At 44.2% G+C, this 27244-nt stretch overlaps 1 protein-coding gene across 2 annotated transcripts in view; it reads left to right on the top strand.

The window, feature by feature from the left end:
• The first annotated feature begins 6146 nt into the window (after positions 1-6146).
• The window catches only part of Rabgef1 (RAB guanine nucleotide exchange factor 1), a 50619-nt gene continuing 29521 nt past the window's right edge, over positions 6147-27244 (top strand). For both annotated transcript variants that reach the window (XM_085681900.2, XM_085681897.2), the window contains exons 1-2: positions 6147-6219; positions 25132-25317. In XM_085681900.2, the coding sequence (XP_085538026.1) occupies positions 25139-25317 (179 nt within the window). In that variant the 5' untranslated portion in view covers positions 6147-6219; positions 25132-25138. The remainder of the gene's footprint in view (positions 6220-25131; positions 25318-27244) is intronic.

Here is a 27244-nt window from a genome sequence, read left to right as displayed (position 1 = left end):
TCCTCCCAAAGGTTTTGGTATCAGTTCGAGTTTCTCTAGTTCACCCCCAAGAACCCTGTGAACTCCACTCTTGGGCAGTTTATCTTCATATGGCTTCACTTTCACTCCATGACCCGGACAAACTGAAGACACGATACAGCAAAGCCTCAGGCCAATTCCCAACTCGGTGCCTTGCCTAGCAAATGGTATTCCTCACCCGAATCTGGAGACTTCCTTTATCTCATCATCGCCTCTTATAATCAAAATAGTACCCTAAAACCTACACTTGTGCGCCTCTCCACTGTGTCCCCCCCATCACAGCACCGAGAGAGACAGAGCAGGCACGATACAAATGCAGTCTGAAGGGTGAGCTGAAGGAAGGGCTAGGGAAGCCTCGGCTTCGAGCAGAAGCTTGTGGCGATTCCGAGGACACAGGAGGCAGGAGTTGATGTCCTGAGAGCAGACCGGGTAAGACCCCCAGGGAAACCTGAGAATCCATCGTCTACACTTGAGCTCTGCTGGTCTGCGGTCCACGTCAAAGCCCTGCAGTCATGTGTGTGCAGGAGAGAAGACGGGCACAATTCCTACAGACCTAACTGAGCTGGCCTCTCCGCAGCTGTGTGCCTTAGAGGGTGATCTCAGGATAGCAGCAGGGGCTGCTAGTTAGGCACCGAGAAATAAAGAGATCAGGCCAAATCCAAAATAGTAAAAAACCAATTTTGGTGTCATGGGGACAAGAAGCGAAACTTTAGTGGCCCACACTCTGCATTCTGTCCCCTTGATTCCCAAGACCCTGAATTCTGGCTTTGGAAGAAATAGTGCATTGTACTGAAAACAGTATGCCAACCACAGTCAGGACAGGCCTCGAGCCAGGGGTGGTGGTCCATTCATGCCTGGAGAGGTGGAGGCAGGAGGATCAGAAGTTCATAGTCAACCTCTGCTGCATAATGAGCTTGGGGTCAGCCTGGGATATCAAATGCTGTGTGCTGTGAGGTCTGCTCTTCAGTGTCGTGGTTGTCCATAAATTGTCCATGCCACTGTTCTTATGTCGGGATTCCTAATTAAACACAGTGGTCCGGTAAGGCAGGCTTAGGTGGGACGGTGTCCTTGGTCTGTTTTCTGTGTCCATCTGTGGGGAAGAGACATTTGTTCATGCCTTCCCAGAAAAAGCATGAACCCAACTCCACAGGCCCTTCTTTCCAAGATAATTCTCTATCCCCTTCCCTCCTGCCCAGCTTGTGTTTCAGACCAACACAAATTTGGAGACAAAGGAGGCCAGAGGACAGTGGTGTAAGATGAAACATGGCCATGTGGAGCTTCAGACATCGTAATCGCCAATGACAAGCTGGGGCAGGGGCTGGAGAGGTGACTCAGTGGTTAAGAGCACTGGCTGTTCTTCCAGAGGACCCTGGCTCAAATCCTAGAACCCACAGGACAGCTCACAACCTTCTGTAACCCCAGTTCCAGAGAATCTGGTGCCCTCTTCTGGCCTCTGGAGGCACTGCATGCATGTGGTACACAGCCACATGCTGGCAAAACCTCATAAACATACAAATTAAATTTTAAAAATTGACGGGGCAACGAAAGTTTATGAACACCACCCGGATTAATCATTTTGGGACTAAGCCAGTGCTTTAACGAAGATATGAAATAGTAACTTAGTAGCAGGTTTCCGTTCATGACTGGAGCAAAAAGTACTTAATGTGATAATTTCCCCTTTAAATCAATAAGCAACATCAGAATTGGCAGAGGAACGATAAGGCACGAGGGGTAGATTGTTCCACTAATGGCCTCAATGAGTCAGAGCTTCCAGGGTCCATGCTCCAGCTAGTTCCTTCCCATGCTGACCTTGGTCTTGTCCACTTGCCCACCCTTCCTTCCTTCCTACAGAGTCTTGTTTTGCAGTCAAGGCTGGACTCCAACTCATAATTCTCCTGCTTCAGCCACCAAGTGTTCCCAGCTTGGGCTATGATGCCAGCCCAGATGCCAATTTCTCCATTGCATTACTTCCCTTCCCTGCATCTTTCCCCTCACACATCACCAGCGAATGTAAATTTCTTTTTGGCTCCACCACCTAGAATTTAACAGTATTTTATTTGTTTGTTTGTTTGTTTGTTTGTTTATTTATTACATTTTGAGACAGGGTTTCTCTGTGTAGCTCTGGCTGTCCTGCAACTCTCTCTGTAGACCAGGCTGGCCTTGAACTCATATAGATCCTGCATCTGCCTCCCAACTGCTAAGAATAAAAGCGTGTGCTGCCATGCCTGGCTTATTTTTAATTTTAAAATAAAATTTTATTTAATTTGAGGCAGGGTCTCACCATTTCTCTGGCTGTCCTGGAAATATCCGAGTAGACCAGCCTGGCTTCAAACTTGGAGAAATCCTCCTGCTTCTTCCTCCCGAGTGCTCAGATGAAAGGTGTTTACCATCATGCCCAGCTGTTTTGTTTTTTTTTTTTTTAAAGACATTACATTTCTCTGTGTGTGCATGCCACACCACACACTGAGAGCAGAGGACAACTTGCAGGAGCCAGTTCTCTCCTACAGTCTGGGTTTGAGCTTAGGTAGAGTGTGTTTACCAAGTTAGCCATCTCCTTGTCCCTGGCCCTTAGAACTGAACTCCTCAACAGAGGGACCTTTGTTCTATAACCTGTCGAACAATAGGCACTTAAGAAAAACCTGAGGGGGGAGTCCAGGAACCCCCACTAGGTAAACGGTGAGACAAATGATTAGCCTGAAAGCAGGGACTGCAGCTCACGTTGGCATTTGGTGACTGCACTCGGATGCACCACACATAGCATCTTCTATTGAGCCTGTGGACACAGGACAGCGATCACTCCACAGGAAAGGAGTGTATTTGCAGTCAAATGTGAGTGACCATGGCCCTTCTAGCGCCTTCAGATTGTCCCAGATGATGTATTTATCCACTATGGTGGTGGTTACATTAACTTTTTTTTAAAGATATGTAGAGAAGACTGGCCTCAGACTCACCACGGAGCTGATGATGAACTTGAACTAATCTTCCTGCCTCAGCCTCCCATGTATTGGATTATAAGCACGCACCATCATTATATGAGAACTTTTCATAGTCAGTAAGTCATACATGAATGCATTTGCCAAACACACTGGTGGGGACACTGGGTAGGGAGTTAGAGCAAAGTGAGGGAAATATCTGCCTTTGGCTTTTGGCGCCTAAATGTCTGTTGACATTTCCAGCTTTCAGACTGGTGGAAGCTATGACTGGAATGTGCAAATCCATTCCAAAGATCTTACCCGCCGCTGGCCAAAAGGAGCCAGAGACAGAGAGACAGAGCGAGCCAGAGACAGAGTGAGTCGTAAAAGGCTGTTAAGCAGACTGAAGGACAGTCTGAGATACGATCCACAACATTCCAACTCTCCAAAATCAGTCTACAGGATCTTTAACCGGAGTGTAGCTTTTTAGAACACATTACAAGGCAGACAACATTGCTCTGTTGTCTCTGACATTCCTGAAACGGGAACTGAGACTAGGTTCTGTTTGTGCCCCCACTATTAATGCTGTATAACACTGGCTAACATCTTTAACTCTTAGGTCCCAGTTATACTCTGGTCCTTTTTTTTTTTTTTTTTTTTTTTTTTAAATTCTGAGGCTTGAACCTATGACCTCTGCAGGCAGAAGCTAGTCTTCTATAAAAGGTAGGGAAGGAAAAGAGTTTGTGGTGATAATTGCAAATTGCTCACACATTTTGTAGTGAAAATGGAGCTAAGGTTGAAAAGACTGTTAAGAGTTCAAGCATCAGCCTATAGGTGCTTATATATTATATATCATAACATATAATATATTGTAACATATATATGTTATAATATATAATATTTAATATATACAATATGTGTATTCTATAATATTACATATTATATAATATAGGTGCACCTATATTATAGGTGGTAGTGCACACCTATAATCCCAGCATTTGGGAGGCAAAGCAGGTGGATGTCAATGAATTCAAGGCCAGCCTGGTCTACATAGAGAAACTGTCTCAAAAAACAAACAAGACAAGTGGGTGGGGGAAGAAGGAGGGAAAGGGAGCGCGAGTGAGAGAGAGAGACAGAGAAAGAGATTAGTTTAAGCAAGCAAGCCAAGAACACTAGGGATGAGAAACAAGGAAGTTTGAAGTCATGTATGAGATAGCCAAGGGACCTGATGAAGCCAGGTCAGTGTCAGCTGGCCTGACAGATATACAATATATAATGCTAGTCATTAATACTTCTCCCGCCCCCCCCTTTGGTTTTTCAAGACAGTGCTTCCCTGTGTAGCCCTGGCTGTCCCTTAACTCGTGCTGTAGACCAGCTTGGCCTCAAACTCACAGAGATTCTCCTGTATCTGCCTCCTGTGTGCTGGGACTAAAGGTGTGCACAGCCACTGCCTAGCCTGCCCTTCCCCCCCTCTCTAATGCAGCTAATTATAGCAGACTAAATTGTAGGATGGCTTCTAACAATCCTGCCCTGCTTTGCTGACGCCGTGTTATTTTTCTGCTCTAGTAAATAGGGAGTAAATAGGGAGTCTCCCTCACTTTTCCTCTTTTAAACTTTTAGAAATCATGATTCTTATGTGTGGAAGCATGTGCCATGGAGGTCAGAGGACAACTTTTTGAGTTGATTCTTTCCTTCCATCCTTATGATGGTTCCAGGATTTGGATTCAGGTTGCCAAGCCTGAACGGCCAGTCTTTCCTCACTGAGCCATCTCTTTGGCTATCTTACTTGCCATCCTCTTTAATAAAAGCTGCTTTCATCTCACTCCTGCAAGTGCCTGTGTCTTTAATCTTCATAGACCTTAAACATCCAGCTTGGAAACCGGGTGGTGGTGGTGCACGCCTTTAATCCCAGCATTCAGGAGACAGAGGCAGGCAGATCTCTGTGAGTTCGAGGTCAGCCTGGTCTACAAGAGTGAGTTCCAGGACAGCTAGGGCTGTTACACAGAGAAACCCTGTCTCGAAAAACAAAACCAAACCAAACCAAACCAACCCATCTGGCTTGGAGTCATTTTCCCAGGCTAATTTGATCATGTCTGGTACCCTAGGTCCTTGTGTCAACTACAGCTGGGCCATCAATACCACACAAAATCCCTGCATCATCCACATGTGCTCTGGCTAGGAAGGTATACCCACAGCCTTCCTTTCCTTTTTTCTTTTGGATGCAGGGTTACTTGACATTAGAGTAATACGTCACCACATCTGGCTTTTTCCACTTTTTAATTCCCAGACAGGGTCTGAGTCGCAGGCCAAGATACCCGGGATGAGAACTCTTGACCCTGTCTCCACCTCCCTAGTGCTGGCATTACAGCCTGGTTGCTTTTGGATTAATTCCCTTCCATTCAAAGTCCTGAGATTTGTGAAGGCAAACCGGGAGTGTCAGTTCCGTGGGCCACCTGCCCGGCTGCCCTTCCTCGAGGTGAACAAGAACTGAGTGCCCAGAAACAACAACAAAGACTCGGAAGAGAAGGCAAGCATTAATCGAGACAGAAAAAAGCATTCAGTCAGTCGGGAAGGGTGGTTTTTCCAGAGCTGGAAAATTGTCTAATAGTTCCGGGTTGATCATTTGTGGGGCTCATGGGCTCTCATCGTCTTTCTTATCTTTCTCTATTCTTTCCTCCCCTTTTCTATTACTTATCTCCTCCCTCCGGATGGTTCTTGACCCGGGGAGATAAAGAAGGCGGCGAGGTTGCGTCTCAATTGTAGAGTGGGGTTGTTATCTCTCTCTCCCTCGACCTCTTCTCTGACTACCTAGTCCCCGCTAACTCTTCACAAGGAGAAAGGTGTGTTTTTATTTTCTTCTGGAGGCCGCCTTCCTTACGCGCCGGGACGTGTCTCCTGGACCAGGGCTTCCTCTTTGACTTGATGTCCCATTCCTCGCCATGACTGTCCTCAGGCTTCCTGTTGCCCTCAGGTTAGTGCAAGCAGAAGATGAAAGCACGGAGTAAGGAATGACAGGGGAAACAGCGACTTCTCGGGAGTGGCGGACACTCGTGGTGCCAAGGTCCCAAGCGTCGTCCCCACAGTCTTTCTGGTCACTCATATCCTTTCCGTCCCACACCATCCAGACCCCGGAAATCCGAAGCGTCGCGGAAGTGACGCAACACGTACGCACCGCGCGCGTGCCGGTGGTGCCGGGGGCGGGGCGTGCGGGGGCAGGGGCGGGGCCGGAGCCGACTGACTGGAGCGGCGCTGGGAGCGGCTGTCGGACGCCGGCGGAGCCGCGGACCAGGTTCGGAGGGACGGGGGCTACGGAGGCGCGTTTCCCCTCGGGGCGGGGTGGCGGCGGTGGCGTCCGGCCGCGCGCTGACCCCGGGCCGCTCGGGTCCGCCACTCTGGCGGGAGGGCGGGTGCGGAGGGCCAGGCCGCCGGAGCTCCGTGCTTGGCCTCTCCGCCTCGGTCGAGTTCGTCCCAGCTCGGCGGGACTCGGGCTCACGGGAGGACGCGGTTTCCCCGTCGTCTGCCGCCGCTCTCATCCCGGGAGGGTCCCATTCGGACCCCGCGTGGGTTCTCGGGGATGGTGCGGGCTGCTGTGGCGCGGGGTTTTGAATACTTAGTCTCCGAGGTGGTAGTGGCCGAGGTTACGGGTGTCTCTGAATGAGAAGTCCTGAAGCTGAGACGGGGGATTGCCGCGATTTTGAGGTCAGTCCCCGCCACATACCAAGACCCTCTTAATGGGGCAAAGAAAATGAATTAAGGCAGCCCCTGGTGCCGAACTGTTTAAGAGAAGAACCTAGGGGGATGTCCCTCCATCCCCTCGCGGAAGTTCACTCCAAAGAGGGAAGCGCCTTGGAGACTAGGTCACTGGCAGCTGGCTGTGTCTCAGAGCTGATGACCAATCTCTGTGGTTGGGAAATGTGGGGCTGGATGCGGTAGGTTCCGTCAGCCTGTGGAGTTTGAATGGGACGGTTGGGCAGCACAAGTTTACAGCATCACCTGGTTTTGTGTTAAGAAATCCCCCCACCCCGCCCCACCTGGAAGTTAACAGTTGGGCCTTTTAACCTACAAACCTAAAACTACTTTTAAAAGAAAGACCCAATTAGTCACCCACTTCAGTGTTCTCAGTATTTGAGAATTGAGGCAGGAACAGCCTCGGGAGTTCGACATCAACACCAGCAAGGGCCATTTAGTGAGTTTGAGCCCAGCCTAGGTTACCCAGTGAAATTCCACCCCCTGGCCCTCCAGTCGCAGTTAAAAGAAAAAGAGTATCAAATAAAATTGGCTTGTCAAGAAGCTTGGTATAGCCCGGCGGTGGTGGCACACGGCTGTAATCCCAGCACTCGGGAGGGAGGCAGAGGCAGGCGGATTTCAGTGAGTTCGAGGCCAGCCTGGTCTACAAGAGCTAGTTCCAGGACAGACCCCAAAGCTACAGAGAAGCCCTGTCTCGGAAAAAGAAGACAACGCTTGTTACTTATGACTTTAAGGTTTGCACGTGCTTGATAGGACCAGTTTAACCAGTTTCCTTTCAGTCTTTAGGAAGTACTGTTGGGGGATAGTCTGTCTGTCTGTCTGTCTATCTAGGTTGTGTATTTATTTGCTTATTTATTTATTTTTTTTTGGGAGATGCAGGGTCTCATAATGCAGTCCTGGTTGGCCTAGAATTCCATATGTAGACCAGGCAAGACTCAGAGCTTAGAGCAATCCTCCTGCCTGCACCTCTCAAGTGCTGGAATTGCAGGAGTGGGCCACTGTCTGCTGTCCTTTTCTTTTGGTATGTCTGTTCACGGTGTGTGAATATGGAGGCCAGAGGCTAATGTATATCTTCTTCAGTTTCTTACTAACCCTGGTTTTTGAGACAGGTCTCTCAGTGAACCTGGAAGGGGGTTTGGCTAGACCCATAGCAGGCCAGAAAGCTACAGGATCTCCCAGTCCCTGCCTGCAAGTGCTTGGGTTACCGTCGAAGCACACTTTTTTTAAGTGGGTCCTGAGGATCTGAACTAGGGTTCTCATGCTTGTGTGGCAAGTGCTTTGTAGATTTAACTGTTTCCCCAGCCCTCCTTTTTGTTTTTGACGAAATGAAGTTGGGATTTATTAAGAAACAATTTTGTTATAGATTTAGGCACAGGTGTTAAGGGAGAGGGAGAGACACTTAAAGGGGCACGGGTGTGGACATCCCAAGGGAGTCTCCAAGATTTACTGATTTTTTTTGTTTTTCAAGACCGGGTTTCTCTGTTCTGATCTTGCTCTGTAGACCAGACTGGCCTCAAATTCACAGAGATCTGCCTGCCTCTGCCCTGAGTTCTGGAAATAAAGGTGCTCTACCACCTCCTGGCAGTTTACTGATTCTTAATCAGACAGTTAAGATGTAGTCAGGATTTGAATTTTTACTTGCTTTAAAAAAAAATAGATTAGAGAGTTGACTCAGTGGTTAAGAGATCTGGCTGCTCTTGCAGGAGATGCTGGTCCAGTTCCCTGCACCCACATGGTGGTTCACAACTGTCTGTAACTCCAGATCCTTCTGTGGCGTCCAAGGGCACCTGGCACACACATGGTGCACATGCGTGTATGCAAGCAAATACCCATACATGAAAATTACTATTTTTTTTTTAAAAATCACCGGGCGGTGGTGGCGCACGCCTTTAATCCCAGCACTCAGGAGGCAGAGGCAGACGGATCTCTGTGAGTTCGAGGCCAGCCTGGTCTACAAGAACTAGTTCCAGGATAGGCTCCAAAGCTACAGAGAAACTTTGTCTCGAAAAACAAAAAGCAAAAACGAAACAAAACAAAAATTACAAAGGTGAACAGTAAAAATACTTGAAAGTGTAGAGTGTTTGCCTAGTTTGCAGCATGGTCCAGGGTTCGATCCCCAGCACTACAAAGAAACAAAAATAACAAAAATATTTCAGTATAATTTTATCATGGAGCACTGAGGATCAACACACAGGTCAGCCTTGTCAAGTGTGGAAGGTAGAAGAGGGATCAGGGAATACCTCCCTAGTGTCTTGAAGAATGTGTAACAATTCAGACCAACAAGCTGGAGCAGGAATTTTGGAAGCAGGTGAATGTGTAAGTGTTGGGGGAGCAGGGACTAGGAGAAGAGGCTACCCATCTATATGGGGCGGGTGTTGAAGGGATATGCAGTGCGGAGATGCCAATTGGAGCTTTTCTGTGCTGGTGACAGGGCAGGGGAGGGCATGAAGCAAGGTCATCCTGCGGTTAAGATAAACTAAGCAACAGCTCTCACACAAAGGCTGTTGCTGTGTGGTTGAAGATGATTGTGTCCAGTGTCGTGCTGGATTAGTTACTGTTTTGCATAGCTGTCTTTTCTGGTCATTCAGTATTTGGGTTGAATTGTGTACTCATTTACTAAGATTGGCTCCATTATAAATTTCCAATAACGGGAAATCTACTTTTATCTCTCCACTCTCAATTTATAGTGGACATTTATTGGTTCCATAAGTACTTGCTGACTGCATGAGAACACTCCATGAACTTCTCCCAGTCTTTGGCTAGATACTATAGACTTTTCAGTCTTGACTGTGTGCAATTAAATCCTGGCACTCACTTTATTGACTGTGAGATAAGCATCTCTAGCAGAGGTTATCTGTGCAGTCAACACCTATGTGTCAGTAGAAATGCTGCTAAGTAGCTTTCGTAGTCATTATAATAATAAAGTTACGAAGCTAAAAAGGAGAGTTTCATGGAAATGGAGTGGTTTGCGAATCTTACCCTGTGGTCACCTTCAGCAGACAACACCCTGAGAAGTAGTATGTACAGGGAAAACAATTGACTTCTGTCACACTGACTGTTATTTAATTGGTTTTTATTTTCAGTTTGTTTGTTTGTTTGCTTAGGTTTTTTTGAGACAGTGTTTTTTGTTGTTTTGTTTTGGTTTGGTTTTTTGAGACAGGGTTTCTTTGTAGCCCTGACTGTCCTGGAACTCATTCTGTAGACCAGGCTAGCCTTGAACACATAGAGATCTGCCTGCCTCTGCCTTCCAGGTGCTGGAATTAAAGGCATGTGCCACCATGCCTGGCTTAAATGGTATTTTCTAATGTTTGTATAAAGTTCCTAAAATACTGTAAGAAGAGGCTGTGCAGAGGATTCCCTGAGCAGGACAGCCTGGGCAGCTTAGTGAGACTCTGTCAGAATAGCAAAAGAAGACCTGCATTGTCACTCAGTGGTGGGGCACTTGCCTGACGTGCTGGGGACTCTGATGGCTGCATTTTTTCCAGTTATGTGTATGTGTGTGGATGTGAGTATGTGCACACGATATGCCCTTGGAGACCAGAGGAGGTTGTTGGAGGTTGCTGGGAATTAACCTAGGTCCTCTGCAAGAGCAGTACTTGCTCTTAATCCTGAGCTATCTCTCCAGCACCATGTCTGTTTTCAGAGATTTCTGGGTTTGGTTTTTGTGTTTGTTTGGTTTTTGTTGTTTTCTTTTATCAAGACAGGGTTTCTCTGTAGCTTTGGTGCCTGTCCTGGAACTCGCTCACAGAGCTCTGCCTGCCACTGCTTCCTGAGTGCTGGGATTAAAGACGAGAGCCACCACTGCCCAGCAAGATTTCCGTTTTTAATGAAGCTGTTCCCACTGGAGTGGGAAGTATAACTTCGATGGTAAAGGAGAATACTTTTTCCTTGTTTCTGGTAACATACTTTACAGACTTTTGTTCTTCAGGGCAGCCGATAATTGTGATTATGATCAGTTAATTAGATGTAAAGACAAGCATTGTTCCCTGTGTAAGAGCCATAGGACACTACATGTTGAGGGGGGTTCTTTGGCTGGTGTTCTTGCCAGGGGGTATTGGGGTCACCTGGAGCACATGCTCGGCAAGTACTGTACCACTGATTTACCTTCTCCTGAGTCATAAACTTTTTATTTTTTTCCCAAATGGTACAGAGGAGATTGTTAAAGGACCTGAAGCAGGAATATAGCCAGAGCCTTGAGAGCGCTAACCTTAGGGAGTGGCGCTATGAGCGAACTGAGTAAATCCTGTTTAGTTTGTTTTGTTTTTGGAGACAGGGGCTCTCTGTGTCTTTCTGGCTGTCCCAGAACTCCCCACTGTGTAGACTGTGCCGCCACAACTGGTCCTTAAGTACAGTCTACAGACCACTTCTCAAGCTGGTCTGCTGAGTTTCCATTCAACGTAATCATTGTAATTGAATTTATGATATTTTAAAATTAAATGTGGGGATTAAATTTTTTTAAATGGGGTGGGGGCTGAAGAGATGGCTCAGTGATTAAGAGCACTGGCTGCTCTTGAAGAGGACCTGGGCTTGAATCCTGGCACCCACATGGCAGCTCTCAACCATCTGTAACTCTAGTCTCAGGGAATCTGATGTTCTTCTGGCCTTGGTAGACGCCAGGCACACAGGTGGTGCACATGCACACAAGCAGGCAAACATACGTATAAAAATAAATCTTTGAAAATTAAAAATGGTGTCTTGAAAAACAACAAAAACAAGTTAAAAGTGTGATTAAAATAATTTTTGTATTTAATTTGTATGTGTGTTAGTTTGCACACATGTGAGTGCTTGCTCAGGTTTTGTATAGAGGTCAGAGAACGATCTGTGGGAGTTGGTTTTCTCCTTTTGACATATGGGTCCTGGTGATCAGATTCAAGTTGTAAGGCTCAGCGCAGACACCTTTACTCACTGAGCCTTCTCCCCAGCCCTGAAAGAAAAATGGGGATGATTATTTTTTTAGAAAATAAAAATAAGCTGTGGGTTTTTTTTTTAAAAAAAGTTTTACATGAACTTTTACCTTTTCAAGAGCAGAATCCTAAATGCATAGTCTCTGACCAATTTCTAATCTTTATACTTCTGCTGCCACTGCTGTTCATCAGATGGCTGCACAGGCAGCAGTGGGTGTCTTTAGAGTCTGTGATTTTAACATGTACACCTCTATGTTTTTTTTTCTCTGATAAAAGTACTTATTTGTATTAATTTACACTTACCTTTGTAACCTAAAAAGTAACATTGGTTCTTTATATGAAAATTGTGCTGGTCTTGTATTTTATTTTTATTCTTTTTGTTAGTTTGTTTGTGATAGGTCTTCACTTTGTAGTACTGACTGTCCTGGAACTCACTGTGTAGAACAGACTGGCCTCAAACTCACAGTAATCTACCTGCCTCTGCCTCACTGGGATTAAAGGTATATGCCACCATATACCTTTTTAAGTGTAAAAGTAATGCATTTCATTTGACCTTACCATACATGTCTTATAATTTGGGGTATTTTTGCTTAGAATACATTTACTATTTTCTGTGTGTTTTCAAGCTAAAAATACATAATGACAATATTTTATTTTTGTAGTTTCTCTATAGCAGTGTATATAGAATTTTCTAATTTTAGGCATGCTGTTTGCTAGAACAGTCCTCCCCACCCCGTTTAGATGGCACTTTGGAGCACAGTTAAAAGATGCTTTTAGAGATTGGACTCAAAACATTTATTAATGGATGAAACTCTCTTTGTATTATGCCATAATTTTCTTAAGTAGACCCTCTCTCTGGTACCACATCTTGTTCCAGAAAGGATTCTTAATGACTTGTGAAGACTTGCCCAACCTGCTATTGCTAACATAGCAAGCAAGATGAGTGAGTGGATGAGTGATTTGGAGTAGATGGAGAGTTAAGGTGGGATCAAGGACCAGCTCTGTACCCAGTGCTTGGGCTGAAGTCTGAAGTTTCTGGCTGAGGGCTACAGAGGTGGCCAGTTGAGAAAGGAATAGAAAGGTCTAGTGACCTTGAAAGATAATCAGAAACTCCTCAGCTCTGCCCTTTAATTTCCGCGAGCTTTGGGAGGGCTGTGTGCTTTCTCCTGTCTTAGCTGAATTCCTCTGGCCTCATGTGATCCAAGTGTTTTGATCTTACCCTTCAATCAAGGGTCTGTTTTCACATGATCCAGTCTTCACGCTACCCTCAGAAGTAAAAATCAGCTTTTGCTTTGCTTTTGTGCTGTCTGGAAAGCACCTTGAGTAGATCTATTTCATGTTGTTGGGCAGTCAGAACTCCGTGTGTGTGTGTGTGTGTGTGTGTGTGTGTGTGTTATATAGAAAAGGCTGGCAGGAACATGAGATGGACTGAAAGGATAGCAAAACCAGAGTGAGGATTCATTTCTAGAAGTAAGTTTTGAAATACCAGCTTCAGCACAGAGATGGTTAGCCTGAAAAGCTCACTCGTAGGAGTTGTGTTTAAGGTGGGAATGTAGCCACTCATCTTAGGTCCATAGCCAGTAAGTCACTGCAAGGTTGTTCTTTCAGTAATGATAGTTAGGATTTCTAGAGTGCCAGCATGGTTGGTGTGGCCAGGAGACTGTTCTTATTTACCCTTAGTAACATTAGATGGGACCATCCTTGCCTAAATACAGTTGTGTAATGTTGGGGCTCCTTAATTGCATTTCCATCAACTTTTAACATTGTTTTTTAAATGTGTCCTGAAGAATGAGTTGGACCAGTGACCAAAGATTTGACTAAAATAAGGATAAATAATGCAAGTGAGAATTCTAGAAACAGGACTGAAAGCGAATGAGAAAGATTAACTACAATATATCACAGGGTCTGGTGTGCAGTGCAGTGGTGCTGTGTGTTCATAGTGTACACAGACCTTTGGCCTTCATCTGCAGCAGTGCATGGAAGAAAAGAAAGACAGGAAAGAACCACTAAAGTTCTTTGTTATTAGTGTCTTGAGATGATGTGCTTGGCTTCTGTGTAGCAAATTAATATGTTTCCGTCTTCGAACATCGTCTAGCCACTGCACTTGGAACCTAACGTGGCAACTGTGTAGTCATGAATCTATCACCTTTAATACTACTGAAGAGATTCAGATGGTAGAATTGCTTTCACACCCATATGCTAGCCACTGACTCTTCTGCAAAACTTTATGTTGTTACCTGCCCCACAAAATAACATGCTTTGTGACAGAGACAGCATTGAAATAGCATATTTTAGCTCTATATATTTTGCATATTTTGTGGTGCTAGGGATCGGACTCAGTACCTCATACTTTTTAGGCAGATGCTGTACTACACCTCAGCCACACACGCACATTAGAGTCACATTTATTCTGTTTTTCCTGTAATTTCTTTTTTTTTTTAAATAAGTTTATTGTGTGTGTATGGGTGTCTTGCCTGCATGTGTGTACATGCAGTGTCTGAGGAGGTCAGAAGATCCTCTGGAGTTGGGGTTACAAGCAGTTGTGAGCTGCCATATGAGTGCTGGGAACAGAACCCAGGTCCTCTGCAAGATCGGGTAGTGCTCTTGCCATCAGGATGGCTCCACTAAGCTATCACTCAATCCTTCTAATAACTTCTTTAAAATACAAACTGTATTTGTACATGTGTATTCGTGAGTGCGTGTGTGCGTACACACACGCTGCACATTCATGCATATGAAGCTCAGAGACAACTTTTTGCAGTTGGTTCTCTTTCCACCTTTATGTAGGTTCCAGGCATTGAACTGAAGCCATCAAGCTTGTGCAGCAGGTGCCTTTATCCACTGAGCTGCCTCACTAGCCTCTAATAACTTATAGTGTTTGTTTTTGATGTTTTTTTTGGGGGGACAGGGTTTCTCTGTATAGCCCTGGCTGTCCTTGAACTCGCTCTATAGACCAGGCTTATCTTGAACTCACAGAGATCTGCCTGCCTCTACTTCTGGTATGCTGAGATTAAAGGTGTTAATCTCACCATTGCCAACTTTTGTTTTTTTGACATAGAGTTTTGCTAGCTAATTCAAGGTGCCCTTAAACGTATATCTTCCTGCCTTGGCCTCCTGAGTGTTAGGCTTATAGGTTTGTGTGACTTACTTTCTTTCTTTCTTTCTTTCTTCCCTCTTTCCTTTCTTTTTTCTTTTCTTTTCTTTTTTTTTTTTTTTTTTGAGACTGGGTCTTATGTATCTCGGGTTAGTCTTCCTTCACTAAGCTGAAGATGACCTTGATCTTCCTGCCTCCACCTCCTGGGTGCTAGAATCATAGGCATTTGTAGTTTATGTGGTACAGAACTTCCATGCTAGGCAAGCACTCTTCGACTGCTGCCTTCCAAGCTTTGATTTTTATCTCGTCCCAAATTTCCCTCTATTCCTCCAACAGCACATTCTGGGTTCTGCCTTTTGCTGGAGTCACCTCCTTTTATAATACTGTTCCCCGTTTTCCAGGATCTGGACCCTCCTAGTGTGAAGTACTGGAGAAGCTCTTTGGTGCATTTGGGATAGTGCCTTTAAACACCAATAGTTCACATTGTTTCTAGCTTTCCATTTCCTAGCAGGAGATTGTCCCAGGCTTCTGTCGTACTCAGAAAAGGGCATCTCAGGCTGGAGAGATGGCTCAGCCTTTACGAGCACTTGTTGATCCTCTAGGACTTGGGTTCAATTCCCAGTCCCCATATGTAACTGCAGTTCCAGAGAGCCTGTCGTCTTGTGGTCTCTGTGGGCACCAGGCACATATGTGGTACATAGACATACATGCGAACAAAACACCAATATGGACAAAATAGAAATAATTTAAAAAAGAAAAGGGCACCCCCTCCAGGGGTCAGGAGGAGAGATGAGTGGCCTCACACCTGTGGTGCTTTCTTTATAGCCGTGGTATCCAAGGTGGCTCCCAGTAGCTTCGCTTAGGACCTAGATAAACTCAGATTCTCACAAAAGGTGAAATGGCTGAAGCAGAACTGAGTCAGATAGGACTGAAAACAACCCTCCTGGGGTGGAGATGGTTTACGCATCACAAAGCATCACAAAGTACTGCTACTTGGTGGAACCAAGTCTATTTGCTTACGCACTTGGCGAGCAGTTGCCCATCTGAGTGCTGGTGCCCCTCTGGAGAGTATTGACAGAGGAGGGTGCTGACGAGGCTAGCACAGCTGCATTATTTGAGCCTTAGAAATGGCGTTCTCAGAGCTCTAACTTTGTTCACGTGAGGAGGATATGTCTGAGCAGGGCACAGCTGCCTGGAAGTCCTGAAGAATGCCGCTGCACTGCTCAGCTCCCTCTGAATTGTGTCCCCCGGGATTGATTATCTTTGGACAGAGCAGTGTTTACATACTTTGTTTGGTAACAGTGAAATGGAAACCTGACGTCAGTTGTATACAAGAAGTACTGCTTTTAGAAGGAGTGCCTTCAGGCAGGGAAGTTGATAAAACCCGTATACAGATTTGAAATGCCATGCCTTTATGTGATGGTGCCTTCATAAAAAAGGCTAAGAGATCATTCAAAAAGAGCTCTTGCGAATCAAAGGGAAAATTTAGAGATAGAGACATAAAACCAGTGAGTATCAGTCGTTAATTTATTTGAAAAAAAAAGTATGGGTGGTAACAAATAACAACATGTAGGGTGCTGAGGAAAGGACTCAGCAGTTAAGAGCGCACACTGCCATCACAGAGAACCTGTAGCTCCAGCCCCCTGGGACCCGATACCCTTTTGTGGCCTTCTTGAGCACCTGCACTCACGTGTGCGTAGGATATTCCCCACCCCCGCACATGTATCGCGTACTTTAAAATAAAATCTTTAAAGACAAATATCGATAACATTGGTTACCTGTTGACTAGCAAAAATTAAAGTTGTCTAACGTTGTGTCTGAGGCTGTGGGAAATAGGTTCCCTTACCCCGGGAGTGGGACGGCAGGCGCCTTTTCTGAGGCCCATTTGGAGGCCTGTGTCAGAATGTCAGGTGCATGCACTGGGACTTTCCAGTGTCAAGAAGGCTGCTCAGAGTTTGCAGAGAATCTGCCCGTGTCCTTGTCCTGCCAGCTGCCAACCAGGTTCTGACTTTTTATTAGTACTGTCTCTCTCTATAAGAGTTTGCCTCACTGTCACATGTAAATGCTATTTTCCACTCTGTTTTTGCCCATCTATTTTGGTCACAGGTGAAGTCTTTTAAAAACTAGATGGACGTTTGAATTTGTTTATTCAAATTCTACTTCCTTTTTGATTTTCCTGTAGCTTCTAGGTATAGACATTCCATAAATATATAATGTCTTTCATCTTTCTGTCTCTCTTGAAAGTTTTTAAGTTATACAGGTGTGATGGTGGATACCTTTAGTCCTATCATATGGGGAGCTAAGTTAGGGGGACTAAGTTAGGAGGACCTCAGGCCAGCTTGGGTTACATAGTGTGACAAATTAGAAGCTTTCATCTCCTTCCTCATTACAAAAGAAAAAAAGTCGAATGTGGTGGCGCACACCTTTAGTCCAGCAGAGGCAGGTGGATCCCTATGAGCTCATTAGTTATGTGCGTGTGTTTTTATCTGTGCCCATGGGTGCAGGTGCCCATGGAGTCCAGAGGGCACCAGATCCCCTGGAGCTGGGGTTATAAGCATTTTTGAGCCAAATATTGTGGATTTGGGGACCAAATTCAGGTCCTCTGCAGGAGCAGCAAGAACATAACCATTGAGCCCTCTCTGCAACCTCTTATTTTTATCTCTCTATCATCCATTCATCCATTTATTTATGGTTTTTGGAGACGGTTTTTTTTCCTGTGTAACAGCCCTAGCTCTCCTGGAACTCAGAGGTACGTTTGCTTCTGCCTTCCAGGTGCTGGGATTAAAGTCTTGTGCCAGCACCACCGGCTTGTTTTTCATTTTTTGAGACAAGTTTTCATATGACCCAGTCCAGCCTTGCCGTTGCTATTGTTGGGTTTCACGTGTGTGGGTATTTTGCCAGCATGTGTCACAACTTGCATGTGGTGCCTGTGGAGGACAGAAGAGGGTATTAGATCCCCTGGAACTGGAACTGGTGGTTGCAAGCTGCTGTATGGCTGCTGGGAATCAAAATCAGGTCCTCAGCAAGAGCAGCCAGTGATTTTTTTTTTATTGATATTTATTGAACTCTACATTTTTCTCTGCTCCCCTCCCTGCCTCTTCCCTCCCCATGCTCCCAATTTACTCAGAAGATCTTGCCTTTTTCTACTTTCTACTTCCCATGTAGATTAGATCTATGTAAGACTCTCTTAGTGTCCTCATTGTTGTCTAAATTCTCTGGGATTGTGGTTTGTAGGCTGGCTTTTTTTACTTTATGTTTAAAAACCACCTATGAGTGAGTACATGCGGTAATTGTCTTTTTGTGTCTGGGTTACCTCACTCAAAATAGTGTTTTTTAGCTCCATCCATTTGCCTGCAAAATTCAAGCTGTTGTTATTTTTTTCTGCTGTGTAGTACTCCATTGTGTAAATGTACCACATTTTCCTTATCCATTCTTCGATTGAGGGACATTTAGGTTGTTTCCAGGTTCTGGCTATGACAAACAAAGCTGCTGTGAACATAGTTGAGCACATGCCCTTGTGGCACGATTGAGCATCCTTTGGATATATACCCAAAAGTGGTATTACTGGGTCTTGAGGAAGGTTGTTTCCTAATTTTCTGAGAAATCGCCACACTGACATCCAAAGGGGTTGTACCAACTTGCACTCCCACCAGCAATGCAGAAGTCTTCCCTTTTCCCCACAGCCTTTCCAGCATAAGTTGTCATCAGTGTTTTTGATCTTGGCCTTTCTTACAGGTGTAAGATGGAATCTCAGAGTTGTTTTGATTTGCATTTCTCTGATGACTAAAGATGCTGAACATTTCCTTGAGTGTCTTTCAGCCATTTTAGATTCTTCTGTTGAGTGTTCTCTGTTTAGGTCTGTACTCCATTTTTATTAGATAATGTGTTCTTTTGGTGTCCATTTTCTTGACTTCTTTGTATATTTTGGAGATCAGACCTCTATCTGATGTGGGGTTAGTGAAGATCTTTTTCCATTCTATAGATTGTCGTTTTGTGTTCTTGACCATGTTCTTTGCTTTACAGAAGCTTTTCAGTTTCAGGAGGTCCCATTTATTAATTGTTTCTCTTAGTGTCTGTACTGTTGAGGTTATATTTAGGAAGTGGTTCCCTGTGCCGATGTGTTCAAGTGTACTTCCCACTTTCTCTTCTATAAGGTTCAGTGTGGCTGGCTTTATGTTGAGGTCTTTGATCCATTTGGACTTGAGTTTTGTGCGTGGTGATAGATATTGGTCTATTTTCATTCTACATATTGATATCCAGTTATGCCAGCACCACTTGTTAAATATGCTTTCTTTTTTTCATTTGGTTTGAAGATGTATGGATTGATATCTGGATCTTCTATTCAGTTCCATTGGTCCTCCTGTCTGTTCTTATGCCAATACCAGACTGTTTTCAGTACTGTAGCTCTGTAGTAGAGTTTGAAGTCAGGGATTGTAATGCCTCCAGAAGTTCTTTTATTGTACATGATTGTTTTGGCTATCCTGGGTTTTTTTTTTTTTCTTTTCCATATGAAGTTGAGTACTGTTCTTTGAAGTCTTTGAAGAATTTTGCTGGGATTTTGATGGGCATTGCGTTGAATCTGTAGATTGCTTTTGGCAAGATTGCCATTTTTACTATGTTAATTCTGCCTACCCAAGAGCATGGGAGATCTTTGCACTTTCTGGTGTCTTCTTCAATTTCTTTCTTCAAAGATTTAAACTTCTTGTCTTCCACTTGTTTGGTTAGAGTTACTCTGAGATATTTTATGTTATTTGTGGCTATTGTGAAGGGTGTTGATTCTCTGATTTCTTCTTTTGAGCATCCCCAGAAGAGTGTTCAGTGTGCCCTCTCTATCTTTACAGCTCATGTGTCAGTCACTCATCTCTGTGGTCTGCTTTTGGTTTGGGGTTATGCCTGACTTCCTTCTGAGGTTTACCTTGTGTCTGCATACCTAAATATTCAACCAGAGGGTGAGGTTGTGCTCAAACCTCTCTGGCTAGTAGGGCTTTGGTTCTGAGGGGCAGAACCCATGTATATAGAGACAACATGATGTGGCTCCAGAAAACATACGAGGGTCTTAAATCTGAGTGTATACTTTGGTACATACACAGATCCACTAGTTGGGTAGGAGTTTCATCTCTTTTTTGTGTATGGTGTATGTATATGTTCATATGAGTGTGTAGATAGGTACACGTGTGTGGAAGTCAGAGGTCAAAGTCGGGTGGACCACCTTCTTCAATTTCTGTTCTCCTTATTTTTTAAAAAAAAATATTTTTTATTTGCAGATGTGCTGGCACGCATCTTTACTTCCAGAACCTAGGAGGCAGAGGCAGAGGCAGGCAGATCTCTGAATGGGAGGCTAGCCTGGTCTACATGCCATCCAGAGCTATATAATGCAACCCTGTATCAAAGTTTTAAAAATTAGTTAATTAGTATGGGTGAGTGTGCTTGCCACCACATACTTGTGGAAGTCAGAGGACAACTTTTAGGAGTTGGTTCTCCCTTCCACCGTGTGGGTTTGAGGAATAGAACTCAGGTTATCAGGGTTGGCAGCCAGCACCTTTACCTACTGAGTCATCTCACCAGTCCACCTTAACTTTTGAGTACAGGGTCCCTCACTGAACCTTGAACTCACCATTTCGGCTAATCTGACTGACTAGCAAGCCCCAGGAGTCTGTCTCTATGCCAAGTGCTGAATAACAGGTACAGAGCTTTTAGGTGGTGCTGGGGATTGAACTCGGGTCTTTCTGCTTGTGTAACGTTACATTATCTACTGAGCCAGCCATCCATCTCCCCAGCCCCAGTTTTAATCAATCTTTACAGTTGTTTTTGAATATTGTCTTCATTGTGCTACATGAGATAAGAACTTACAAGAAGTAAAGGTAGGTTTGTTCGTTCATTCCTTCAGACAGGGTCTTTCTATGTAGCCTAGGCTGACCTTGATCTCTTGACACCACTGCTTCTACCTCCCAGATGCTGAGGTTATAGCCAAGATCACTTCAGAGTTGAACTGCTGAAACTGGTTCCCAAAACATTCTGACTGGTTTAGATGGTTTATATTCCTGAGTTTGTGATAAGAATTTACACAGTGAGTGTGGAAGCACTGCTAGAACCTGACCTCTGCCCTTGTTTTTTCTGCTTCCGATTTTGTGCTTAGCTACCTTTTGACCCATTTGGGGAAAATAGCTAACATTCACAATTACTGGTAATAGTAAAAGGAAAAACTTCTTAAAATTATTTGTTTTATTGTTGTTATTTTTATCTTCTGCATGTTTGTATGTCTGGGTGACCTTCGCATGAGTGAAGGTGCCCACATACACTAGATTCTTTGTAGCCCTGGGGTCAGGGTTCCAGGCAGTTTTAAACCCCTTGACATAGGTACTGTGTGTGTGTGTGTGCGCACACACACACATGCTTACATGCATGCATGTGAGTGCAGATTCCCGCTGAAGCTAAAAAGGGGTATCAGATCCCCTGGAACTGGAGTTATGGGCACTTGTGAACTGTCCATCATGGGAACCTAACTTGGGCCTCTGCAAAAGCAGTAAACATTCTTAATTATTGAGCCAGCTTCTCTGCTTTAAAAAAAAAAATGCGTGCAGATACGTGAATTTGGACAAGCAGTTGCAGATAGATAGTATAGTAGAAAAATGTAATCTTACCTGGGTGTGGACCCCTTCTCTGTTGCTAGTTTTTAGTAGAGTTTGAATACTCTTGTTCCTTCAGAAGTTAAAGGTCATCCTTGGAAGCATAGCAGGTATGGTGCTGCCTAATCTACATAGTAAAACCCTGTCTGATGGATGAACAAACAAACCTACCTGTCCTTTTAAGTTGTTTATATCATCTGTTTGGTTCCAATGATGGAATGACACATTTTCCGTCAGTGGCTTGAAGGTTTATTATTAGTGTGTGCATGTGTGTGTGACTAAAGAGACCCCCATCATGCTTGTGGAGTTCAGAGAACAACATGGAGAATTGGTTAATTCCTTCCATTTTCATGTGGTTTCCTAGTATTGAACTCAGGTCATCAGGTTTTTGCTGAACCATCATGTCCACTCTATAGTGATGCTATAATAATTGTCACATGCTTGGGGACAATAATACATACATTGGGTTCTTTAAAAATATGTCAATCAGGTCATCTCCCTCCAGAAGAGCACCAATAGCTGCTTTCTAGAAGCACTGATCTGAACTCTGAGGAGAGTTTGAGAATCAGATCAGTGGACTTGTGTCAGAGAGAGCCACAGTAGCAGGGTTGTGCTGTGAGGCTTCCTTACCCCTGCAGAGAGGGTGTACTCTTGCGAGCAGATGCTTTACATCCCTCTGCTGGTAGGCGGCTAGCTGTGTACCAACCAAGCCATGGTGTCCCTACTTACACTGCTTCTACTTGGAGGTGGCTCTGATGTTATGTGGCTGTCAATATGTTTAATCATTTTTTAAAATTTATTAGGCAAATATCTTTCTTTAAAAAGTTCTTATGTGAGCTGGGCGGTGGTGGCACATGCCTTTAGTCCCAGCACTTGGGAGGCAGAGGCAGATGGTTCTCTGTGAGTTCAAGGCCAGCCCGGTCTTCAAAACAAGTTTCAGGACAGCTAGAGCTGTTACACAGAGAAACCCTGTCTTGAAAGAAAAAAAAAAGTTCTTATGTGTATGGATGTTTTGCTTGCATGTATGTCTGTGTACCACATGTGTAACTGGTAACTATGGAGAATTGCCACATGGGTGCTGGGAATGTAACCCAGGTCCTCTGGAAGAGCAGCCAGGTGCTCTTAACTCCTGAGCCCCCTCTCCTGCCACATACAGGTACTTTCCTATCTTTCAGAAGCCCTCAGTTTGTCCAGAAAGAAAAGCTTATTCACTATAGAAAGGGAGCAGTAGAAACAATGTATCCTTAGAATAGATACAGCTTTGAAAAAGCAAAGGTATAGCTAATGGTTCTAGAATATTCTTCCCTTGACGCCCCTCTCACTCATCATTTTCCTTCATATATTCTTAATAAATCTACCTTTACTCTGCTCAAAAATTAAAAAAAAAACAGTTTTCAGCTGAGGCATAAGCATGATTAATTAGTATGGGAAACGGTGATCCCACCGAAATTTTTGTGCAGATGTGTGAGTTTGGACAAGCAGTTGCAGATGGAATAGTAGAAAAAAGTTGTAATCTTGTCTGGGTATGAACGCCTTCCCTGTTACTTGTTTTTAGTAGTTTATATACTTTTGTGTTCTTCTGTTACTGTGGATTAACACAACCTCCCACACCCTAGGCAAGTACTCTACTGTTGAGGTAGATCCTTAATCCTCTCTTTACGTTTTTTAACATTTAAAAATTATTTATTTATTTTTATTAATCATTTACTTAATTGTATATGTGTAGGGTTGGGTTGGGCACATGCCGCTGTTTGTGGAGGTCAGATGTCAACTTTAAGGAATTGTGTCTTCTACCACGTGAGCCCCTTACCCATTGAGCCATCCTGCCAACCCACGTACTACAACATTTTACTGTTTTTTTGATTTTGAGACAAGGTCTCTGTTGCTGTGACCGTCTTAGAACTTTCTGTGTGGACCAGAGAGGCCTCAAACTCAAGAGATTTGCCTGCCTATCCCTCCCTAGTGCTGGGATTACAGGCCTGTCCATTATACCTGGCTTTTTTTTTTTTTAAGATAAGGTCTGTGGGGGCCCTTGCGAGTGTCTTGGCAGGTAGGGAAACAAACCTCAGTTTAGCCCGACTTACTCAGGCTGGATCAAACTTTGGGAATCTGGTACCAGGTGATTTATTGCCAGCATATTTAAACACAGTACAGTATGGGGAAAAGTTTTCTGGTGTAGTACAATCCCTGGTGTATAAGGAGATATAATTATATCGAAACTCAACTCAAATAGAAGATGGGTTCTAGAGATAGGTTACCCCCGTGCTAGCTTACGGGCCTAGGGAAGAATCTGGTGTGTCTCGGTCATACAGGTCATTTGGGCTGTTAGCCATCTCTAGTCCTGATTGTGGGAGCTTGGGGAGGCCCTAGGCTATATGTGTGATATGTATGTATGTATGTTTATAAAAGGGTCATTTAGACTATTAGCTACCTTTGGTCCTGGTTGTGGGAGCTTAATATAACCTGGCCCTAGTAACACATTACTAGGTTGTTAATCACCTCCAATTCCCAGCCTTATGGTTGGGAAAACAGGTTATATAAAATGGGCAGGCTGTCTTTGGTGACTACACCTCTTTACATTCCTACTGAGAGTACAGAAGGGTTCTGATTTCTTTACATTCCTATCAACAACACCTCCAGTTTGTGTGTGTGTGTGTGTGTGTGTGTATGTTTAAGGGGGTTTTCCTACTAATATGAAATGATGTCTCATTGTGGTTTTGATTTATTCCAATAGTTTCTTTCATGTGTTTGCTGACTGTTAAATATTTACTTTGAGATAAGGCTGTAAGGTAGGTAGGTCTAGAACCTACAATCCTTCTGCCTCAAATTTCTGGAATACCAGGCGTATACCAACGTGCCCAGTCTTTGTTAGTCAATTTTGTTTGTTGTTTGTTTGAGACAGGGTCTTATTGTGTATTTCTGGTTGGCCTAGGACTTATAGAGATCCACCTGCCTCTGTTTTCTGAGTGCTAGGGTTAAAAGTGTGTACTACCATCCCAGCTTGTTGGCCATTATACAAAGTATGTTTTATTAATTTTGTTTATGTGTAAGCATGTGCCACAGCACATGTGAGGAGGCCAGTACACAGCTTTCGGGAGTTGTCTCTCCATCTCCTATGTAGGTCCAGGGATCAAACTCAGGTAATCAATCATGGTGGCAGAAATCTTTAGGTGCTGGGTCATCTTCTCAGCCTGTGGTGATGATGATGATGATGGTGATAATGATGACGTGTGTTCTTTTGTTACAAGATCTTGCTATCTGTTGACCATTTTTATTTCTTTGGAGAGTTGCCTATTCTACTTCTTTGTCTGTCTTGTTGGGTTGTCAGTGTTCTGGGTTTTACCTTTTCTGTAGAGTTTAGAGGTTAGAAATGTCTTCCTTCTTTCTGTAGGCTCTCCCTTTACCCTGCTGATTGCTTTGTTTGCTGTGCAGATGTTTTCAAGTTTGCTGTCGTCCCATCAGTCTGTGTCTGTTGCTTCTGTTACCTGTGCTTTCGTTATTGACGAAGTCCTTGCCAGCTTTTCCTCTAGGAGTTTAAAGCTTTATGCTTAGGTCTTTAAGCATAATACTGGATTTTTTTAAATCCAGTATTAGTCTCTTGAGGTGCCCTGTGTTTTTCAGGTCATCAGATTGAAGTCTTTCTTTAGTATGACTCTGCTTGACCTTGCCATGTTTAACTTTGGGCTTTACACTGTCTTCCTTTCCTCTCTTCTTCCTTTCTCCCCTGTGGCTTGAAGATCTTGACTCACTTGAATTTTTCTACATGAATGTTGTAGTTTAGTAGTATGAGAGCAAGTTAATTTCCATTCTTTGTCACTTCTTTTTATCAGGAAGAAGATGAGCCTAAAGTCTGAACGCCGGGGAATTCATGTGGATCAATCTGAGCTCTTGTGTAAGAAAGGATGCGGTTACTATGGGAACCCTGCCTGGCAGGGTTTCTGCTCCAAGTGCTGGAGGGAGGAGTACCACAAGGCCCGGCAGAAGCAGATCCAAGAGGACTGGGAACTGGCAGAAAGGTAAGAGGACCTCACTGGCTCCATGGAGGTTTGGTGTGGCTACCAGTGATGTAACCAGGTATGAGGTCCTGTCACTACTTAGCCATGCTTTTCTTTATCAAGAGCTGTCATCAAGAGAAGATTCTTTCTGTGCTCTGCTCAACACTTACTAAATCTCCTTTAGTGGATTCTTCATTTTGTTCTTGTTGATTTTCCATTTGAGTGTGCTATTCTTACCTCTTATGAAGGCAAGCATCCTTTGTGGTGAAGATGAGTGATACGCTGCATACAGGGTTTGGCAAGTGCTCTCAAGAATTGCTTTCCTCATTCTTCTGACATACCCACAGTAGTCAGTAGTAGTTAGTTTATGTACATGGTCCTGAAATTGTGACCATTTGATTTTTCTTGTAAAACTAGATGACTCTGAAGTAGCTGTGTCATCTCTAAATACAAGTATGACAAAGATTAAAAGATAGAAGTTCTGGTAAGGGGCTTGAGGGATGGCTCAGAGGTTAAGAGCACTGGCTGCTCTTCCAGAGGTCCCGAGTTCAATTCCCAAGACCACATGGTGACTCACAACCATTTGTAATGAGATCTGGCGCTCTCTTCTGGCTTGCAGGGACACATGTAGGCAGAACATTGTATACATAATAAATAAATCATTAGAGAAAAAAAGCAAAGCAAAGGAGAATTATATTAGAAACTGAATGCTCTGTAACACTTGTAATTCAGTCATCCTCCACATAGGGTTTGTAAAAGAGGTCAGTGGGTGCTGGGCGGTGGTGGCGCATGCCTTTAATCCCAGCACTTGGGAGGCAGAGGCAGGTGGATCTTTGTGAGTTCAAGGCTAGTCTGGTCTACAGAGCGTGTTCCAGGACAGCTAGGGATGGTGCTGGTATGTTCAGGGGCTTGGAAAATGCCAGGAGTAAAGCCCATCCTTTGCCATGACATCCTGCAGACTGTGGTGATATGGTCAAACCAAACGCTAGCTTTTGCTGCTTTTCCTTGTCCACTCACTTGCTATTTGTTGAATAACTGCTCTGTTCACATTCTCATCTGTGGTGAATTCAGAGAATTGTGGCATGTGCTCTACTTCCAGGACCTGTGATCTTAACTATGGAGCCATCTCTAGCCTCTTAAATTTTATATAGCTACTTGCATTAAGTGCTAAAGTATAGATATTAACAGGGTAACTTCTTGGGTTTATAATCTTTATGGGTTCTTTGCCCTACAGTGAATTCCCAAATGATAGTTGGTTTGCAGTCAGAGTTCCTCATCATCTGGAGACCAGTATATCCAGCACACAGTCAATCTCATCATCAATGATCCTCCTGTCTCTGCCTTCCAAGTGCTGGGGTTACAAGTGTGAGCCATACGCCTGACTAGAAGCCACACTTTATGATTTCCTGTTGAAAACTGTCCTTTCGCTTAGACTCCTAGGCATCTTGTAGACCTCCCCTAGCGTCACCACTGTAGACCCTTAGACCTTTCCATCCCGTGTTCCAAGAGCACTTGCCTAACACTCTGCTCTAGGAAGTGTCCCTCTCAATTAGGGAAAAGAGCACATCATCCCATCCCTAATTTTCAGTGCTGATGACTGAACATTGGTAGACCTCATGCTCACTGGGCATGTACTCTGCCTCTGAGCTGCATCCATCCCAGCAAGTCCATTTCCTTTTTTGTTTATGAAAGGTTCCTCCCTCCCTCCTTCCCTTTCCTTCCCTTCCTTCCTTCATTTATTGTGATTTTCCTAGACAGGGTTTCTCTGTGTAACATTCCTGGCTGTCCTGGCATCTCCTTTATAGACCAAGCTAGCCTCGAATTCACAGATCTGCCTGCCTCTGCCTCCTGAGTGCTGGGATTAAAGGTGTGTACTACCACTGCCCAACCATGAAAGCTTTTTTTAAAAAAAGATTCATTGTTTTATTAATATGAAGTTTTTGCTTAC

This window comes from Myodes glareolus, chromosome 2 (assembly GCF_982192425.1).
Source record: "Myodes glareolus chromosome 2, mMyoGla1.1, whole genome shotgun sequence".
Taxonomy (NCBI): Eukaryota; Metazoa; Chordata; class Mammalia; order Rodentia; family Cricetidae; genus Myodes; species Myodes glareolus.
This window is presented reverse-complemented; position numbering and strand designations above follow the sequence as displayed.